Raw genomic sequence first — 21,000 nt, forward strand, 5'->3', positions numbered from 1 at the left:
GTCATGGAATTCAGGCCAAGGGTTTGGATTTCATAATTTAGCAAATAGCATGATAGACTCTACATCAAAGGTGAGCTGCTGTGAGGCAGTATTTAGAACAGAAGAGAAAGAAAGCCAGAAGCAAGAAGACCATTTGGCTGGCAGTTTTCTGAGAGTAGGAATGATATAGATGCCTGAATTGGGATGGTGCAGCTGAGAATTACTGAACGATTAACTTCATATTGCAGAGGAAGAAAGCACTTTACTTAGAAAGGCGACAAGGAGGGCTGAACGGTGTACCAACTTTGCAAGGCTAGTTCACAGAGAGAACAGGAGAGTTCTTGCAGGGGGGAAACATGGGACTTTGAGCTAGATTACAGGGAAGAAGATGAGGAATTTGGTTTCAGACACGTTAAATCAGACATAAAAGCTAGTCTTCGTAGCAGTGTCATGAAAACATTTGAAGCCATAGACTGAAATTCAGGTGAGAAGCCAAACCATATCGAAGAATCTCCTGCGTTCATCAGGGAAAAACATTAGTTTAAGTGAAGACAGCAGCGGGGCCAAAGCCTAACTGTGAGGGCTAACTACTGTTTGGATGGAATTATAATATTTTAGATAAGATTTAAGAGGATTCTAATTCTAGCTACTTGATAGGAATGCGAACGATGATAAGGCTTTTAGAGTTAGATAAGAGACAGGGCTAGCACCCTGATATTCTGTAATTGAAACAGAGTTTCAAGTCCTTTGGTCAAGTATTACCCATATTCCTTCAGGAATAGTAGATATTTTAAGATTACAGATAGGTTATCTTATCTAGTTTATCTACCTATTGTTGAAATTATTTAATTTGCATTTAACTGTGTTTTCACTGGCTTATCATTTCTCTCTTCTAGAGCTAACTTATCTCTTGTTATATTCCAGACTCTTGGTGTAAATTACCTTCATTGAAAATTTTGGAGAAATATAGTGTTTTATTTCTTTATGGATAAAATAGTCCCAGAGAGAGAGACACAAGGATGGACACTTAGAAAACAGTCCCAGCTACTCGGGAGGCTGAGGCAGGAGAATGGCGTGAACCCGGGAGGCGGAGCTTGCAGTGAGCCGAGATCGTGTAACTGCACTCCAAACTGGGCAACAGAGCAAAACTCCGTCTCAAAAAAAAAAAAAAAAAAAAGAAAGAAAGAAAACAGTCCAAGGAGAGAATTCTAATGCCTGACAGAAGTAATGTTTAGAATGAGGGCTTCTAACTGAAGTTTTCACAGACGTAGGATAGAAATCTTAGCACCAGATTTTCTGCCAATAATAGAGTTAGATGTGTGTCATTTGCTCATTAAAATGGAGGTGGCATCCTATCCTCTAACAGTATATCATGATCTCAAGAAAATGAAAATGTACCATTTCTACTGCATGGCTGAAAATGATTTGGGCTGATTATAAAAATTAGTTGTAATGGCATGTATCAGTATACTTAAAAAATGTACTGCAGAATGTGCAATGGAATAGAAAAGGACTTTGATTATCAACAAGAGTATACTTCATGGTAGGTGAAAAGTAAACATGAGGCCATTCATGAGAAAAGTCTGTCATGAATGCATCAGTGTCTATATGAGGGCTCCAAGGCCGTTGATTCTAAGAATAACTAAACTCCCTCCAATTCTCTTGGCCAGTCTGTTTGGGTGGTGTCTGGGAATCTCAATAAGTCACTGCTATCCACAAATATCCCTAGGACCCTTTCATGACAAGAATATTAACTTTGGAAGAATTCTGTGGCTGTCAAGTCAAGCAGTTACCTGAACAGAGGTAGAATATATTGGAAGATGATGTGAACTCATTCCCAGTTGTCTTAGCTCACTTTTACCTCATCCTTGGCTGTAGAAAACTTTTTGTCACAGTTCAGATTAGGCCATGGTACAAGTAACAGCAACCCAAAAACCTTAAATAGGCTTCAAGAAGATAGTTATTTCTCTTTCCCAAAAAATCCTAGAAATACTCCAGGGCTGGAGGGCAGGGCTGGTCATCTCTGTTCCAGGAAATCTTTAGCGATCCAGTTTCTTTCAGGCTCACGCTCCACCATCCTGAAGGGGAGGCTTTCCTCCTCATGAACCAAGATAGTAGCTTTTACATTCCGGACAGCAGGATAGAATGAAGAGCCAAAAAGAAAGGCAAAGGCGTGTGTCCACTGTATTGTTAGGAAAGGTCCCAGAAGCTGTCTCATGACACTTTTGTTTATATTCCATTGGCCAGAACTTGGTTGTATGGCTATACCGAACTGCAAGGGAGGCTGAGAAATGTAGCCTTCTCTCTAGGCAAACATAGCCCAATGCATAATCTAAGACATGAAAGAAGGGGAGAATAAATACTGGGAGAAAGTATACAACCACACCTTCCTTTTCCATTGCAGTGGCACCATGGTATCAGCAGGTCAATTTATATAGCTGCCTGAGGAGGTGCCTGAAGCAGAGTGGCAGTTGCACAGTAGTGCAGCAGTCGCTAAGAGCAGGTACCCTGGAGTCACATCACTTAGGTTTGAGTCCAGATTTTTCTCATATGTAAAGGGGAAATAATATTAGTACCTTCCACTTAGAGTTGTGACAGTTAAGTGAAATACTGAGTATGGCACTTTCAGCATGGTATCTAAGACTTCAAAACCATTTGATAAACGCGATTAGCTCTTATATTAAAAGTAAAATGAAAAGTTTTAGAGCATCCATAGACATGTAACTTTTCTGTACATCTCTACAATGTGGAGGATGTATTTACTTTTTTCCAGCTATAAGAGTCAGAGTGGTTTTCATTTCTAATTGCACTTTTCTCTTTTTGAAAATAAGCTGGGATGTGCATGCTTGGCTGGGAGGATGGAGGTGGTTTCTAACAAATTGTATGAATAATTTTCTTGAATTTTCCATGGGTTCTGCATGTTTCATTGATACCATCTTACAGGCTTTTCTTTATAATAGTTTTGATGTGAAGGATTACTTTACAGTAAGCACCTACAGGTTACCCCTTTCCACTGATGTAACAAAGTGGGAATTGGGCACCACATCAAAAGGATGAGGTCATTGTTGGCCATCCTTGGATGGATGGGGTTCAAAGATGGCAATGTGGAGTGGGTATTCTCTGTGTTTGCCTGTAAAAGGATAGACAGCTCTGAATTGCAAAATACTATTGTCTATCAAAATGTAAAAGTTTGGCTTGTTCTTCATTTAGAAATGGTGATAGGAAAGAAGTGGGTGAAAATGGTTGAGTTGAGATGTTTTTGCCAATACCTAAATGCTCTTTTGCTTCTCTCTTTTTCTTTCTTTCTGAAAGCCCCCTCTTTGTTCTGTGGCTTTTCTTTTGTAACTCCTCCAGACTACAGCTTTGTTCCCCCTTCTTCCACTCCTTTCTGGTCAGGTACTGCTTTACTACTTTTATTTGTCTCTTCAACTTGCTTCTGCTTGCAAATAAAATATTTGAGTTCCATGTATGGCTTCTCATATGGGTACATCTCCTCACAGACAATCCCTCGAGTTCCATTACCACCATGCATTTTACTCTTCTCTGTCATAGTCACCGTTCATCATGACATTTCACTCCTCTGGTGTTTGTGTGTGTGCTCATGCCATGAGACATTCTATAATTTATCTGTTGGGGAGAGTTTGCAGAGGGATGGGGCTGAAAGTATAAAGGGGGATGAAAATCTATAAAATCATTATTTTTCTTGAAGACCAGAAAGTTTAGTTGAAAAAAGCCAATGTTTATGTATTTTCATGAAGAAAATAAATAGAAATAAAATCCCAACTTTGTTTTCAAATATAAAAGTAAAATTCAGTACACATTACTTGAAAAGATGACTGGTGCCCATGAATTCTGCAGTTCTTCGGTTTGTGCGTGGGCATTTTGGTCTTGATTTCTGTCATTACCCAGAGAGTTTAATGGCTATTTACATGACATTTAGGGTATACATTAGATAAAGTCTGTTTTCTGACCGATTTTTAAAAATTAACCTGCACATCCCAATAAAAATCGTAGAATTTAAAACTAGAAAAAACTTAGAAGTCATCTAGTACAAACATTTCACTTCATAGATGAGAAAAAATGTGGGCTTGAGGGCATAGGAGACCTATGCAAGGTCACCACACAGTTAAGTTGATGATTGGGTTTTTCCATCACAGGGGTGTATTTATGTGCACCGACTCTAACAGTAGTGCCCCAGTAATGGGACAGTTTTCAGTGAGAAAGCTATTAAAGTGGTTTGTGTCCTGAACAGTAAAACAAAATGACCTATTTTTACTCCCTTTACAGTTCTGAAATCTACAGTATTGCCATTCATTTATTTCATGATGGACACCTGGAGTCTAAAAAAATTTCTGTCATTACAAAGCCATGAATAATAGGTCAGAGATCCCTGTGGCCAAGTGGGCAGGCTCTTCCAGGGTAACACAGGTCATAACTTCTGCTGCCTGAGCCCTGGGAACTGTTAAAAATACAGATGGTTGGTGTTTCCCATTTGTCTCTTTTTCTTACACTTAAGTTCCTTTACCATTTAAGATTTATAAAGTTTCACCAACCTCCGATGAGTGATTCTCAGAATCACTGAACATATAATTGAAAACACTTTATAACCCCAAAGAGCAACAGGTAGAGAAGTTAATATAAAGCGTGCCATGAAACACTAGAGACTAACAAACATGAACCACTGGAATGGAGTTTTCTTTTCAGAACAGGGCCAGCAGGGCCAGGGAGAAAGTTGGCTCCTCTCCTGCCATCGAATATTAAACACACGCGCGTGTGCATACACACACACACACAGAGAGAGAGAGAAACTCAACTCTGAACACAGGAGATTTAATACCCTGACATCTTATTTTTGATTAGATACATCAGTAAAGTTTTTCTGTAAGGCAGTATTTGTTTCAAAGAAAGAAAATATAGATGGTATTTGTGTGTTCCTTCTGTGAGACCTGACTCACACCTCTTCACTTAGGTGAACAATAACTAAATTTATCCCCAAGTAGTTTAAACATAGAAAGCCTTGTTAGGGAAGAAAGTGCCACTTAACCAGAAGTGATAACATAGATTTGACAGGAGACTGACACCAGAGCAAAATATTTCGTTGTTTTGAGTGTTAGTTAAAGCAGTTACTGGATAAAAACATAAAGCTTTACCTTGGAGGTGCTGGTTAGATTACTGGGCCATCAATAGGAAGTTTATGATGAAATTATTTTAGAATCTATCTCCTTAGATACTTAGATATTAACGAGCTTTTTTAATTTTTGTTTTGTTTTGTTTTGTTTTGTTTCATTTTTATAAAAACTAGTCCGTACTTTGATTGAAGTTCTTATGAAGAATGGAAAAACAGGACAATGATTCTTTAAACTTATGAAGCGAATTTGCTTGCACCTGATTGAATTGAAACAGCAATTCTGCTGCTTTCAAGCTCCTCTGCCATTATCGCTGGTCTGTAATGAAATCACAACTGTGCATTTGATAGCATCAATAACATTCATCTGATTAGGTTGTTATGGTTGTTAACGAACTGCAAACCTACTGTCATTCCTTGTCATTTCTTGACAGTGTTAAGTCCAAAAGTGCTGGGCATTGCCATCGCTCGGTATGACTTCTGTGCAAGAGATATGAGAGAGTTGTCCTTGTTGAAAGGAGATGTGGTGAAGATTTACACAAAGATGAGTGCAAATGGCTGGTGGAGAGGAGAAGTAAATGGCAGGGTAAGTTGGCCCTCTCGATGTGCTGGTGCATGTGAAAGAAGGGGACTGAGCAGTTGTTTGCACCCATTGTGGCACCAGGGAGAAGCCTCTATACTGTATGACAGCTTTCAGCCCACAGGCCTCTGCCCTCTGGAAACTGGTGCTGTGTTTTGCTGATACCAGGGACTCGCTGAAAATATTTGAGGGACTCGCTGAAAATATTTGAAATGAATATGATAGTGACATAAATAAAATTCACCTGGGCAAGTGGGACAGCTTGCTGCTTGGAAAAGAGTCGAGGAGCATTTCAGTTCTTTTTAGACCCTGAGCCATAGAGCTAAACTTTATGTGTATTGCAAAATATCTGTAAGAACTGCTGATGCAAATTGGAAAGAATGGGACATAGTACCTCTGTCTTTTCATCCTGTTCTACAGCAGAAATAGGAATCATTATGCAGCAGAGCCCCCCTGTATTATACTTAATTTACATATTTATTTGTGTGCTAGTGGATTAGAACACTGTTTGTTTTATTCCTCCATTTCGATCATTTACTCTATTAGGCTTCTAAGAGCAGTTAAACCAATCTTCTCACCTACAATGGACATAAAACCCCAGTTTAATTGGGGTGTTATGAAAACAAAATACTCTGTTTGTAGAATCCTTTGAAGTGTCAGATACAAAGTCATGCTGCTATGTTGGTTGCTTTTCTTTTTTAGGTGGGCTGGTTTCCATCCACATATGTGGAAGAGGATGAATAAATTCAAATCCAGTGTTGCACCCTGCACCAAAAATTTCAGAGAAGGGATAAATAGAAGCCTGCACAGCATCGTGAATTAACTGAAGTGTTTAAAAAGCTGCATTTCTGGCTGTTCAACATCCTCCCTCCTTAGCCCCTCCTAAGTCTTAATGCTGAGATTTCTAAAGATGCTGGTACTGACAGATTAATGGCTTGCCTAGAGCTGTGCAAGAAACAGCCTGCCAGTCTGTCATTGTCAGGGACCAGGGCAAAACCAAGAGCTGTTCTTCCCAGAAGAGCCCTGCAAACACATTGGTTCGTGCTTCCCTTTACTTCTTCTGGTCAGATACCATGAATGCCAGTCATCAGTAAATCTTAATACACTTTTGCTTTATTCTCACATGCCATTCACCAGATTATTTGATGGTACAAAGAAGCAGAAGTGTAATTTTCCTTTTCCCAGCATGAAGAAAAATTGGAGTTCTGCCATTTGAGCAGCTTACTGGAAAGATCCAGCCTTACTTGTCTTAAATTGTCCAACAAGGTGACTCATTGCCCGGCAAACACTTTTACCCTCAGATGTTACTCATGATATTATAAAATATGAGGCCAGTGCTCAGGTTTGCATCATAAGTGAGCTATCCCTGAAGGGTTTTAATTACTCATTTGGTGTCCTGATTATATTTGCAAACTTCTTTATAAAAGGTGAAAAAAGCACATAAAAGAGAGGGTGTCTTCATATTAAACCTTCACAACCTTCATGATTTCATAGGATTATTTTGGAAATATAGCACTTGACTTTATGAAAGGATCTGGGCTAGGTATATTAGGGGTAGTTGCCAATAATCTGAATAAGGTGGCATTGTTTACAGAAACAGATCAAGGGCTATAATTTATGTCATTTTATAGCAGCAGTATCTATCAATACATGCCTTTTCCTCCCATCCACCTCCCCCGCACACACACAAAGATGACCTGGGACATGACTTTTTTATTCCCACATTTTCTTGGAGCACAAACAACTTTGTTGAGGATTTTGGAAGGAAAGCACAACTGGGTCCTTTATTCATTTCTGGGACAGAAAGAGGGTCAGTGGACTTTTGTGGGCCTCCAGCTTCTCTCAGAGTCTCCACCTCTGCAGCCCATCCTGGGAGTGTATTAACTGGAGGGAAGATGGGTCTTGCAGTACGTTTGTTTTGCCCAGCCATCACTGTTTTTTTGTGAGGAGCCTAAATACATTCTTCGTGGGGTCCAGAGTCCCCATTCAAGGCAGTCAAGTTAAGACACTAACTTGGCCCTTTCCTGATGGAAATATTTCCTCCATAGCAGAAGTTGTGTTCTGACAAGACTGAGAGAGTTACATGTTGGGGAAAAAAAAGAAGCATTAACTTAGTAGAACTGAACCAGGAGCATTAAGTTCTGAAATTTTGAATCATCTCTGAAATGAAGCAGGTGTAGCCTGCCCTCTCATCAATCCGTCTGGGTGCCAGAACTCAAGGTTCAGTGGACACATCCCCCTGTTAGAGACCCTCATGGGCTAGGACTTTTCATCTAGGATAGATTCAAGACCTTTACCTCGGAATTATGTAAACTGTGATTGTGTTTTAGAAAAATTATTATTTGCTAAAACCATTTAAGTCTTTGTATATGTGTAAATGATCACAAAAATGTATTTTATAAAATGTTCTGTACAGTAAAGTTACACCTCAAAGTGTACTCTTGGAATGGATTCTTTCCTATAAAGTCTTATCTGTGACTCTGTCTCGGGAATGTTTTGTCTGTTGCCGTCAGCCGAACTGTGTTATGGAGGGAGCAGCCTCACACAGGCAGAAACACTCCTGTGGATGGTATTGTAGCATGTGTTGTTTATTTTAGTCAATAGACCCTCTCCTTATAAATGGTGTTTAGTCTTCCTGTTGCATTTCACGGGCCTGGGGTTTCCTAGCAGAGGATGTTGGAGCCCCTTTTTGTGACATTACCAATTACATCTTTGTCCACGTTTAATACTTTGTATTGGAAAATTTAAATGCTGCGGATTTGTGTAGAGTTCTAATACCAAAGACAGAAGTAAATGTTTTCCATATACTTTGTCTTGCCTGTATGCAGCCCTTGTGTAATATGGTGAATTAGAGTGGTATTTCACTTTGTATTATTTTGTAAATATGTCAATATAATAAATAGTGACTAAATTGATTTCTAAGAGTTGGAGTCTTTTTATTGAATGATCCCTGTATTAGTCAGGGTTCCCCTGAAAATGGATGGCACTGGATTGTCGGGCCTGTACCAGGCCATCGCCAGCAGTCCAGAGTGAACAGAAGCAGTGTATGTGTGGAGGTCACCACCCCCCCGCCCGCCAGCCCCGTGGACGCTACGCGTCTAGTAGGAGGGCCACTGCGGTGAGTCTTGAAGCCCAGGGCTGGGCCCAGGCGGAGCTGCCGCAGGTGCAGATCTTGGTGGTAGTAGCACATATTCTAAGGAGAACTTCAAAGGCCGAAGTGGAGAAGGGTTCCATGTGAACAGCAGTTGAACATGGGTCAGTCGGTCCTGAGAAATAGGTGAGCGCCATGCTGAATGGACAGCCGATGGCCTCTGTTGTTCTCAGCCAATCGAAAGGGAGTCCGGTTCAGATCCCGAATCCGGAGTGGCGGAGATGGACACCGCCAAGTGTCCAACACAGTAATGCGAAGGATCCCAGAGAAGCCGATGGAAGCCCCGGGGAGAGTTCTTTTCTCCTTGTGAAGGGCAGGGCGCCCTGGAATTGGGTTCGCCTGGAGAGAGGGGTCCGCGCCTTGGAAAGCGTCGCGCTTCCAGCGGCATCTGGTGAGCTCTGGAGGGCCCTTGAAAGTGCGGGGGAGAGGGTGTAAATCTCGCGCCGGGCTGTACCCATATCCGCAGCATTCCTCCCTCTGGAACTAAGACCTCTAGGCCAGCAGAACAGAATGTCGCGGGAACAGGAAGCAAAAATTTTGCTAGTGGATCACTTAGGGTGATGGTGAGTGGTGCCACTTCCACTTCCACCCCCTGATTCCTGGACCCTTGAATCCTGGCTATGGGAGAAACTACCATACATTGGACACTGATTCAGAGCATACACGGCCTTCTAAAGAATTTTGTCCCATCCCTGCAAAGTATTGTCACCTAGTTGGCATTGTAATTGTGACTTCAAAAGGCCATTCCACCTTTCTATCAATCCAGCTGCTTCAGGATGATGGTGAATTCCATGAGCATGAGCCCACTGCTACACTTCTTTAACCGTAAAGTGAGTGCCTTGGACAGAGGCAATGCTGTGTGGAATAGCATGATTGTGGATAAGGCATTCTGTGAGTCCACGGATGGTAGTCTTGGCAGAAGCATTGCATACAGGATAGGCAAACCCATTACTGGAGTAATTGTCTATTCCAGTGAGGACAAACTTCTGCCTTTTCCATGATGGAAGAGGTCCAATATAATCAACCTGCCACCAGGTAGGTGCCTGATCACCCCAAGGAATGGTGCCATATCGAGGGCTCAGTGTTGGTCTCTGCTGCTGGCAAATTGGGCACTCAACACTGGCTGTAGCCAGGTCAGCCTTGGTGAGTGGAAGTCCATGTTGCTGAGCCCATGTGTAACCTCCAACCCTGCCACCATGGCCACTTTGTTTATGGGCCCATTGAGCGATGACAGGAGTGACTGGAGAAGGAGGCTGAGTGGTGTCCACAGAATGGGTCATACTAGCCAGTTGATTATTAAAATCCTCCTCTGCTGAGGTCACCCATTGGTGAGCACTCACATGGGATACAAATATCTTCACAGTTTTTGGCCACTCAGGCCCATCCACATACCTCTTCCCCAGATTTCTTTGTCACCAATTTTCCAATCATGCTTCTTCCAAGTCCCTGACCACTCAGCCAAACCAATGGCTACAGCCCATGTATCAGTATATAATCACACAACCAGGTGCACTGATTGAAGTTCTGCCCACTGGAAATACTTCCCTTCAGCACTGTCCTTCAGGGATGTCTTGGAAAGGGGAAGGGGCTGTAGTGCTGCAGCTGTCCACTTTGGGTGATGCCTGTATATCATGAAGAACCATCTGTGAACCAGGCCCTAGTCTTCTCTCCTCTGTCAATTCATCATAGAGAACTCCTTATGCGGCCATTGGTGCAGGCTAGGGAAGAGAAAGCAGGGTGGCAGGAGTAGAGACCATGGGCGTTTGAGCCACTTCCTCATGTAACTTACTTGGCCTTCAAGATCTGCTCGAGCCCGATCACGTGTATACACTTTCATTTGATGATGGAATGCTGCTGTGCATGACCCACTTTATGGCTGGATGGGTCAGAAAGCGCCCAGTTCATGATAGGCAATTCAGGTGGCATGGTGACTTGATGACCCATAGTCAAATGTTCAGTTTCCACCAAAGCCCAGTAGCAACCCAAGAGCTGTCTCTCAAAAGGAGAGTAGTTATCTGCAGAAGATGGCAGGATCTTGCTCCAAAATCCTAGAGGCCTCCACTGTGATTCACCTATGGGGATCTGCCAAAGGCTCCAAACAGCATCCCTATCTGCCACTGACACCTCAAGCACAATTGGATCTGCTGGATCATATGGCCCAAGTGGCAGAGCAGCTTGTACAGCAGCCTGGACCTGTTGCAGAGCCTTCTGTTCTGGACCCCACTCAAAACTGGCAGCCTTTCGGGTCACTTGATAATTGGGCAGGACTAATATACCCAAATGAGGAATGTGTTGCCTCCAAAAGCCAAACAGGCCCACTAGGCATTGTGCCTCTTTCTTGGTTGTAGGAGGGGCCAAATGCAGCAACTTACCCTTTACCTTAGAAGGACTATCTTGACAGGCCCCACAGTCCCATAACACACATATACCAGCCCCATAATTAACATGGGGATTAAGCCCTAATTTTGTTTAAGTTTAGCTCAGGATTGCTGCCTAAGTTATGAAGAGTGAACTACAAGGTAAACTCAATAGTTGCCAGTAACATGTATTGGCATGCTTACCATGTGCCATGCTCTGTCCTAAGTGCTTTATTTGCACTAACTTACAACAACCCCCAAAGGTAGAACCCCATAATATTTTCATTTGCACATGAGGAAACTGAGGTACATCAAGAGGTTGCAACTTTCCCAAAGTCACACAGCTGCTAAGTGTCAGAGCTGAATTCTGACTTGGGTGGTCTGGCTCCAGAGTCCGTAGAACCACTACCCTATCCTGCCACACTTTGTAGGGCAAGAGAGAGATTTCGTACATTTTTAAACTTACATAACCAAGAAGAAACTATATGATACTAAACAGTGGTTTGAACAATGGAAGGTTAACACAGAATTCAGAAATATGCCACTATTCCTGCCACCTAAAAGAAAACCCAAAAAAGATATTGCCTAGAGAGATTAGTATCAGATTGAATTTTTGTTTCTACTTTGATTCACTTTTGCACTAGAAAATGGCTGCTAATCCAGAGAGGCTTGGAGTCAAGTTTCCCTTGGTGGAGCAGGCCAGCTGATAATCCACAATGATGGAGTCTGTCTTAGGGAGAGGGTGGAATCACTTCATTCCTTCTAAGGACCAGGAAAGGCCATGGTGGTAGCTTCTGCTTGACTTCACCATCACAACTTTGCTACAAACACAAAATTCCTCTTATTTTCATTACGATACAGTGGGTTATACAGCCCTGAATCCATTATTTGAGGAGCCAACTCCGTTGGTATCTTTATCACTTCTCTTTGACATATTAACATTATGTGACTGTTAGACCTTGTGTATCAGTTCATCACCATCCTCACCACTGCCAACTGTACTCACCGTTGCTCCCTTTATTTGCGAGTTAACATGGGAACACAGCTTTGTAACAAGTATTTTGTCTTCCACCAAATGAGTGAAGTAAAATATGCTGGTAGTTAGTTTTTCGTTGTTTGTTTGTTTTGAGACAGAGTTTTGCTCTTGTCGCCCAAGCTGGAGTGCAATGGTGCGATCTCCGCTCACTGCAGCCTCCACCTCCCAGGTCCAGGCAATTCTCCTGCCTCTGCCTCCCGAGTAGCTGGGATTACAGGCACCCACCATCACGCCCAGCTAATTTTTATATTTTTTTAGTAGAGACGGGGTTTCACCATGTTTGCCAGGCTGGTATCGAACTCCTGACCTCAGGTGATCCACCCACTTCGGCCTCCCAAAGTTCTGGGATTACAGGCGTGAGCCGCCATGCCCAGCCACTGGTAGTTAGTTTTGAGGCATCTTGCTTTGTTCTAATCTGACAGCTGTACAGAAGAGTGAAAAGGTATGGCCCTATAAGTCAGACTGACTGTCTCAGTTTATATCTCATCCCTACCATGCAGAACCTCCACCAATCAGTACCACAACACCTACTTCATAGAACGGTTGTGTGACACAACTGAGATCATCCATATAAAGTGGAACAGTGGCTGGCATATACAAAGCCATATTTGTCATTATCATCCTTGTTGTGATTGTCAGATGGATTTGCTGACAAGTTTGGATAGTTGCCATCTTAATATTTGAAATTCTTTAGCATAAATTAGGCTCATTTATTGGATTAAGGAGAGAAACTCTGCAGATTCGAAATTAACCTCTCTAGGATGGGAATTAAACTATCTGTTCATAGGAAGAAGGAGGGTTTTAGCATCAGTCAGACCGGGGTTCAAACCCCAACCCTGCCACTAACTTTTAGGAGCATCCACTACCTCTTCTGTAATAAAGGGATCATTAAAAGTGCCTGAGAGAGCTGCTGTGAAGAATAAATGGTAACATATGAAAAAGGTCCCTAGTACAGAGCCTCACACATAGTAGTATGCAAGAAATATTGGTTTCCCTCCCTTTATGAAAGATAAGATACTCAGGTATCAAATTATGTACTTGCCACCGTTATTTTGAATATTATTGAGAGTCCATGCTTTGTTTTTTACATATAGTTTAATTTTCTGCACTTAAATTATGGACAGAGTAAAAGGTATACATGTTCAGGAAGATTAATATGCAAACCCACAAACAATCTCAGAAGTTGAATTTAACAGCTTTATATTATTTTGACTAGGAAAATGGAATTTTTACTCAGCTCATAATCATTTAGACTGAGTCCATTAGTCACTTCATTTTTCACTGAAACTAGTTTGCTGTGATTGGTTGGACTCTGATTAGAAATGTTACGCACCCACATCTGGTCTGGCACCTTATTCTAGGCAATAAGGTGGTTTGGAAGCCACCGTATTCTAAGTAATGAACAAGTCCCAGAAAGGATATCATAAAGGAATTCTGTCTGTCATTCGGTGCCATTGATTAAACCAGATCGAGAGAAACAGTGACAGAAAACAAACTCCTTTTGAAGCACTCTAGACACTGGCTGTCAAAGTCCCTGAATTTCTAGGCACAATGCAACTACAAATGATGACCCAGGCACATGGCCAGATGGGAAGAGTCCTCAGTGCAGAAACACAGTGTACACTAAAGTCACTTCACACCCTGTCCTCTAATGGATGTTGGGATCCACGTTGAGAGTCCTGAATAGGAGGGAAGGTGGACTCCAGAAGAGCCAATGTATGCAATTCATGATCTGGCTTGCCCAAGGTCATGCAGATAGAAAATACTGTCAAGGTAAAGACTAAAACATGGGTGTCTCAGTTCTAAGTCAAATAAATGCTGTCTCTATTCCTCTGTCATACATCAGTACTCAGGACCCTCTGACTCCAGTATTATTTCCTCCATTCTTAAGGCCTTTCTTCTGGGAATCATTCTGGGTGACTGCTGGGATCCTAGATCAGGTAAGAATATGACTGAGTCACAATCCTTGCACCTCTTGCTATCAACCTGTCTTGATGACTTTGAAACATGTCAGTAAGAATAGTAATGACTCGGGAGTCTGATCAGTAAATGCTTGTGGATTTTCCTATTTATTTATTTATTTATTTTTTGCTTTAAGTTCCGGGATACGTGTGCAGAACGTGCAGGTTTGTTACATGTGCCACGTATGGTTTGCTGCACCTATCAATCTGCTACCTAGACATGGATGAAGCTTGTGGATTTTCTTGTGATCCAAATGACCTCTCTATAGAAAGTGATTTTTTTTTCCAACGATAATTTATGGTCCATCTCCTTTTCTCTTTTGGCTGTTCTTTTTTTGTACTGGTATCTGCCAGACAGTATGCTAGGTATTTGTCGTATATTATCTCATTTATCTCATATAATCCTTCTGAGAATTCATTACAGACTAACATCATCCCATCTTTTAATCATGAAAAATCTTGTCCTAGTTTAGTAAATCTTCTACTCTAGGGTTGTTTTTTAAGGCTATTTGACATGTTTTACTAATCTGTATCATCTGTCTTTTTGTCTAAAAAGCAATATAGACTAGTGGTTAAGGCTTTGGAACCAGACTATCATGGCTCTACCACTTATTAGTTGTATGACCTTGGGCAAGATGCTTACACTGCCTGTTCCTCTGTTTCTCCATAGTTAGAATGGGTTATGATAGCACCTTACTTCAGGAGGTTTTTGTGAGGATTAAATGAAATAATAATAATAGCTGTAATTTTTTTTTTGTTTGAGACGGAGTTTCACTCTTGTTGCCTAGGCTGGAGGGCAATGGTGCAATCTCCGCTCACGGCAACCTCCGCCTCCCGGGTTCAAACGATTCTCCTGCCTCAGCCTCCCGAGTAGCTGGGATTACAGGCATGCGCCACCACACCCAGCTAATTTTGTATTTTTAGTAGAGATGGGTATCTCCATGTTGGTCAGGCTGGTCTCAAACTCCCAACCTCAGGTGATCTACCCGCCTCGGCCTCCCAAAGTGCTGGGATTACAGGCGTGAGCCACCTTGCCCAGCCACAGCTGTGAAATGTTTAGAAGATTGTCTGGCAGAGAGTAGACATTCAGTAAACAAGACAGTTTAAAATTGCTTTTTGGCCACTACTTTAAATATACATACAAAAATAAGTGTTACGAATTTTAAAAACTCGGATATGTTAAAAACTCCCTTTAAATGTATATATTAGCCTTTGAAAGACCTCTTGAGTTAATTTATTTTTTGAGAAGGAGTTTCGCTCTTGTCGCCCAGGCTGGAGTGCAATGGCATGACCTCAGCTCACTGCAAACCTCCGCCTCCTGGGTTGAAGCAATTCTCCTGCCTCAGGTGCCCGCCGCCACTTCCGGCTATTTATTATTATTATTATTATTATTTTTAGTAGAGACAGGGTTTCACCATGTTAGCCAGGCTGGTCTCGAACTCCTGACCTCAGGTGATCCTCCCTCCTCGGCCTTCCAAAGTGCTGGGATTACAGGCATGAGCCACCACACCCGGCCTTGAGTTATCTTTTCAAATTAGTAATCCTTTCAAAATGATGCACAAATGGAGCCCAAATCAAATGCTCTACCAGAGCACCATCTATCAGTTATCTACTGCTACCCAACAAATTTGGTACTCCCAAACTTTGCAGTTGGGTACAGCAAACATCTATTATTTCACTGTTTCTGTGGGTAAGAAATCCGGGAGCAGATTTGCTGTGTATTTCTGACTTCGGGTCTCCCATGAGGCTTCTATCAAGGTGTCAGCCAGGCTGCAGTCATCTCCAGGCTCAACTGGGGGAGAGTCTGCTCCTGAGTTCACTCCTGTGGACCTCTCCACATGGCTGCCTCACAACATGGCAGCTGGCTTCTCCCAAAATAAGCATCCAAGAGGGAAAGAGCAAAAGCACTCGAGATGAAAGCTAGTCTTTTTATAACCATCTTAGAAGTGACAGCCCAGCACTCAGCTCTTTTCTATCCCTTAGTGTTGAGTTACTAAATCCAGCTCATGCTCAAGGGGAGGGGATTACGCAGGATGAACACCAGGACAAAGGGATTATTGGGGGCCATCCTACTGGCTGCCTACAACAGATGGATGCATTGAATGGTTATTGGAGCCAAAGATGAGGCCTATCTGAAAGGCATGAGTTACTTCAGAGAAACGTAGGTGAATCTAAAATGTAGTTCTTCATAAAAAACCATTTCCTGTTGATTCCTTTAATCAGTATTTACAGAACCCACTCTATACCAGCCTCTGCAGCGAATAAAAGGATGCATAAGAGAAGGAGCTGTCGCCAGGGGAGCTCATTTTCTTTGCCCCTTTCCTCATTTAGGAAATGCCTTTCCTGAGGCTCAAATTGTTGGGAGAGAGAAAGGGGGAGAGAGGAAGGGTGGGAGAAGTGTCCAATATGTGAGATGCAGGCTCCATCTCACAGGATCACAGGGAAAAGTGGAAACGGCAACCAGGCATGCCCTGGAAGTAGCTGTTGAAAATGTAAAACTAAAATCCCAGAGTATGTGGCCAATCATTCATTCCTTCATTCTTTCATTCACTCCTTCAACAAATGTGTACTGAGCTTCTTCTACGAACTCTGTAATTCTAGCCTTTGAGGATACAACAATGAAGCTGACACAATTCCTACCCTTGAAAAGCTTATCTGCTTGCAGATGGTGACGAGCAAGACACAGGTACATAATGTTAGGCACTGGTAAGTGTTATTGAGGGGGAAAAAAAGAAGAATAAGCAAGGAAAATGTTATTTGAATATGGTGATCAAAGAAGGCTTTATAGGGAAATGATTTTTTTTTAGCAGAGACCTAATTTGAGAATAGAAAAAAAATATGAATATCTGAGTGCTTAGTGTTTGGAGAGCCACAAGGGCCCAGTGTGGTTGGAGAGGGTGAAAAGGAAGAGAGCTTTCTGGAACAGATCTGGTAGATCTTATAGACGGGGAAAAGAGGGTGACAGGAGCCACTGGAAGCTTTTAAGCAGGGATGTGAGGTGATCTCATTTACATTTCAGAAAGCTCACACTGGATGCTGTGGACTGAGATAGAGCTAGACCCGTGCAATCAACACACTGCCATTCTTTGATAATAGCTCCTGTATTTGTTTGCCAGGGACGCCATAATAAAGTACCACAAACCCAGTGGCTTAAATAGCAGAAATTTATTGTCTCACAGTTCTTAAGGTCAGAAATCCAAGATCAAGATGCCTGCCAGGCCATGCCCTCTCTGAAGGCACTAAAGAAGGATCCGTTCCAAGGCTCTCTCCTGGCCTCTGTAGTGCTTGGCTGCAGCAGCATAACTGTAATCTTCACATGGCATTCTCCCTGTGTGTGTTTCTGTGTCTAAGATTCTCCTTTCTATAAGGACACCAGTTATATTTCATTAGGGGCCCACCCTACACCAGTATGACCTAGTCTTGACTAATTACATCTGCAACCACCCCATTTCCCAATAAGGTCACATTTTGAGGTACCAGAGTTTAGCACTTCAACATATGCATTTGAAGGGGACACAATTAAATCCGTAACAGCTCTCTTATATTCTCATGTTATTAGAGTGCATGCTAAACGATACAAATACTTCAGCAGAGATTACTAGGGAACCGGTGCAGCATGGGAAGAGGAAAGTGAGCCAGAGAGACGCTATACTTAGGGACAGATGTGTCCACAGCCTGTCTCTGTCCTGCTCAACCTCAGGGGGTGTAAACAAAGGCCAAACTTTTCTAGAAATTCAAGTATATGCTGATAGAAACAATACCATTTCCACCCATGTATTTGTCATCTTCTTAGGCCATCAGCCCCAAGTGAATTACCTTTTTTTTTTTCTCACCCTTTGTGTCAGAATCACACGTCTTCCCGCCAGGAGAGGAAAGCTCCTAGGTACTTCTGTGTAGGTAAGCTCATTAGGAAAAAGCAACCTATTTAAGTGAATTAATGAAACACTTCTGGATTCTGTGCAAATTAGGCCTGCGTAATACGAAGAAGGGAGAAAAAAATGTGCTGTGGTTTTATAGAGAGGTGGGAAATGCCCTCAGCATTTATTATACTTAATGATGAGATATTGTTGCTAGGTGGTTTGAAGGATAAAGTTTACATTAATAACATGTGATGCAATGAATCTACATTAGTGTGAAAAATTATTTTATTTACCTTTATGCAGCCTATCTGGTCCACTCATTACGTAGTTTATTTTGCAATGTCCTTAAAATACTGGACATAATCCCATTTATAAATTCCTGCCTCAAAGATGACATTGAGTGGATATTTAGGAGGGGAATCCAGGAAAGGGGGGAGTGGAAAAACCCTAAATTAATAATCCTGGAATGACATATTGAATGCTGCACTATCAGTTTGAAGCTGTTGGGTGGAAAGATGCAAATGAAAATCTGTTGTGTCCTCTTGGGACTTCTCAGCACAGCCCAAAATACAATTAAAATAGTGCAAGAGGCCTAAGTTGAACTTTTGTAATCATATGGCAAGTTATTTTTACAACAATTAGCAGTTTCAAAGTTCTTATTACATTATAAGTACATATAGTTTTTCCAAAGTAATTTTGCAATACAACTGCTGGGGAAGTGGAAAGAGCACAGGAATGAAAATAAGGCAAACCAGGTTCTAGTTCTTGATTCTTCCACTAATGAGTCAAGAGGCTCTGGGTGGAACCCCCAACCTCTCTAAGGCTCGGTTTTCTCATCTGTAGAATGAAGACATCAAGCCCACTTCCAGTTCTAACATCCTATTATTCTGCATGAAGACATTCAATAAATATTTGGCCATGATACATCTTCATGGAACCAAATTTGTAAATGGGACAGAGAACTGAGGCTCAAACAAAAGTAGGTGGACTGCATAGTATTCCATGGTGTATATGCGCCACATTTTCTTAATCCAGTCTATCATTGTTGGACATTTGGGTTGGTTCCAAGTTCATGTCCTTTGTAGGGACATGGATGAAATTGGAAACCATCATTCTCAGTAAACTATCGCAAGAACAAAAAACCAAACACCGCCTATTCTCACTCATAGGTGGGAATTGAACAATGAGATCACATGGACACGGGAAGGGGAATATCACCCTCTGGGGACCTTTGTGGGGTGGGGGGAGGGGGGAGGGATAGCATTGGGAGATATACCTAATGCTAGATGACGAGTTAGTGGGTGCAGCGCACCAGCATGGCACATGTATACATATGTAACTAACCTGCACAATGTGCACATGTACCCTAAAACTTAAAGTATAAAAAAAAAAAAGACTAAAGAGATATAACAACCAAAAAAAAAAAAAAAAGTAGGTGGACAACTTTGAAGGGCATAAATCTTGCATCATTCTCTTCTTAATATCTCCACTTCTTTCACCTTAGTCCCAGTCAATCTCATGTCACCTGGATGATTGCAAGAGCCCCTAACTGGCATCCCTGCTTCCCTTCCCACCCCCCTCTAATCTTTTGATTATATAATTTCATTTCATTTTTTTAGAACTCTCCAACACCTCCCATTTATTTAATGAATTTGTGGAGTACTTAACCTATGGCACAGGTGCTGGAAATACATGGTTAACAAAACAGACAATTATCTGCTTTTATAGAGCCTACTTTATATTGGAAAGAACAGGGAGATAGACAATAAATGAATATACATTACATAATCTAAGGAAGTGATAAATACAATGAAAAAATCAAAGCAAAGGAAGGAGAGTATATGAGGAAAGTGCTATTTTAGATATGCTAGTCAATGAAAGCCTCTCTTGGCGTAAGATGAGTTAGAGAGCTAATCTTCAACCAGATCATCTTGGTCCAGGATGACCTTGTAGGTCATCTTTCCATTACCTTGTAGGTAATGGAAAGGACTTAAGATTTTATGTTTTGAAAAACCAGTGGCGAGTCTGAAGCAGTGGTATGGTTTGGATGTGGTTTGTTGCAGCCACGACTCATGCTGAAGTTTAATTGCCAGTGTGGCTGCATTAGAAGGTGGAACCTAGTGGGAGATGTTTTCATCATGGGAGTGGATCCCTCATGGATCCCTCATGAACAGAATAATGCCCTTCCTTGGTGGTGAGTGAGTTCTTGCTCTCTCGAAAATGGATTAGTTACCATGAGAGCAGGTTATTAAAAAGAGTCTGGCTTCCTTGATTTCATTCTCTTGCTTTCTTTCTCACCATGTGATCTCTGCCTAATCTTGGACTTTCCACCCACCAGAATCATAAGCCAAATAAATATATTTTCTTTATCTATTACCCAGGTTCTGATATTTTGTTCTAGCAACACAAAATGGACTAAAACAAGCAGAAAAGAGAAATGATCAGATACACCTTATTAAAGAAACACTGTGGATTCTTGGTGGAAGTTTTGCTAAAGAGAGACAGGAGTGGAAGCAGAGAGACCATAAAAGTACTATTAGGTAACACAGGTGAAAAATGTTGGTGGCTCACATTAGCATGATATCAAGGGATGTGTAAGAAATATTGGGATTTCAGATGTATTTTGAAGTTACTGCTGGCCTAGCTTATGGCTTGAATGTAAAGTGACAATGGGAGAAAAAATCATTATGTGAGGTGTCAACATTTTTGGCTTAAGCAACTCTGTGCATGGTGTTATACATACACGGTTAAGGATGAGCAGCTGATTTGGGAAGGAAGGTAAGAAATCGGTTATTCAGTTCTAGACACATTAAGCTTAAGGTGCTCATTAGATATTAAACCGATATCAGGTAAGCAGTTGGGTCTGAGTCTGGAGTTTGGGGAGAAGTTGGAGCATGAGAAAAACATCTGGAAATGAGTAGTATATTTGAAGCCATGAGACTAAATTATAT

At 41.7% G+C, this 21,000-nt stretch overlaps 1 protein-coding gene and 1 long non-coding RNA gene across 4 annotated transcripts in view; both read left to right on the forward strand.

Annotated features, from left to right (window-relative positions):
• Positions 1–8,599, forward strand: part of VAV3 (vav guanine nucleotide exchange factor 3) — a 388,694-nt gene extending 380,095 nt beyond the window's left edge. For 2 of the 3 annotated variants that reach the window (XM_019039034.4, XM_055376632.1), the window contains 3 exons: positions 3,292–3,375; positions 5,539–5,690; positions 6,387–8,599. In XM_019039034.4, coding sequence (XP_018894579.2) covers positions 3,292–3,375; positions 5,539–5,690; positions 6,387–6,428 — 278 coding nt within the window. In that variant the 3' untranslated portion in view covers positions 6,429–8,599. The remainder of the gene's footprint in view (positions 1–3,291; positions 3,376–5,538; positions 5,691–6,386) is intronic. The other variant, XM_019039089.3, reaches the window with a different exon arrangement.
• Positions 8,600–16,754: 8,155 nt separating this feature from the next.
• Positions 16,755–20,563, forward strand: LOC129530084 (uncharacterized). Its single transcript, XR_008675627.2, has 4 exons — positions 16,755–16,875; positions 18,035–18,086; positions 18,893–19,028; positions 20,431–20,563. It is a non-coding gene; the product is annotated as an uncharacterized lncRNA (long non-coding RNA).
• The last annotated feature ends 437 nt before the right edge of the window (positions 20,564–21,000 follow it).

This window comes from Gorilla gorilla, chromosome 1 (genome assembly GCF_029281585.2).
Source record: "Gorilla gorilla gorilla isolate KB3781 chromosome 1, NHGRI_mGorGor1-v2.1_pri, whole genome shotgun sequence".
Lineage (NCBI taxonomy): Eukaryota > Metazoa > Chordata > Mammalia > Primates > Hominidae > Gorilla > Gorilla gorilla.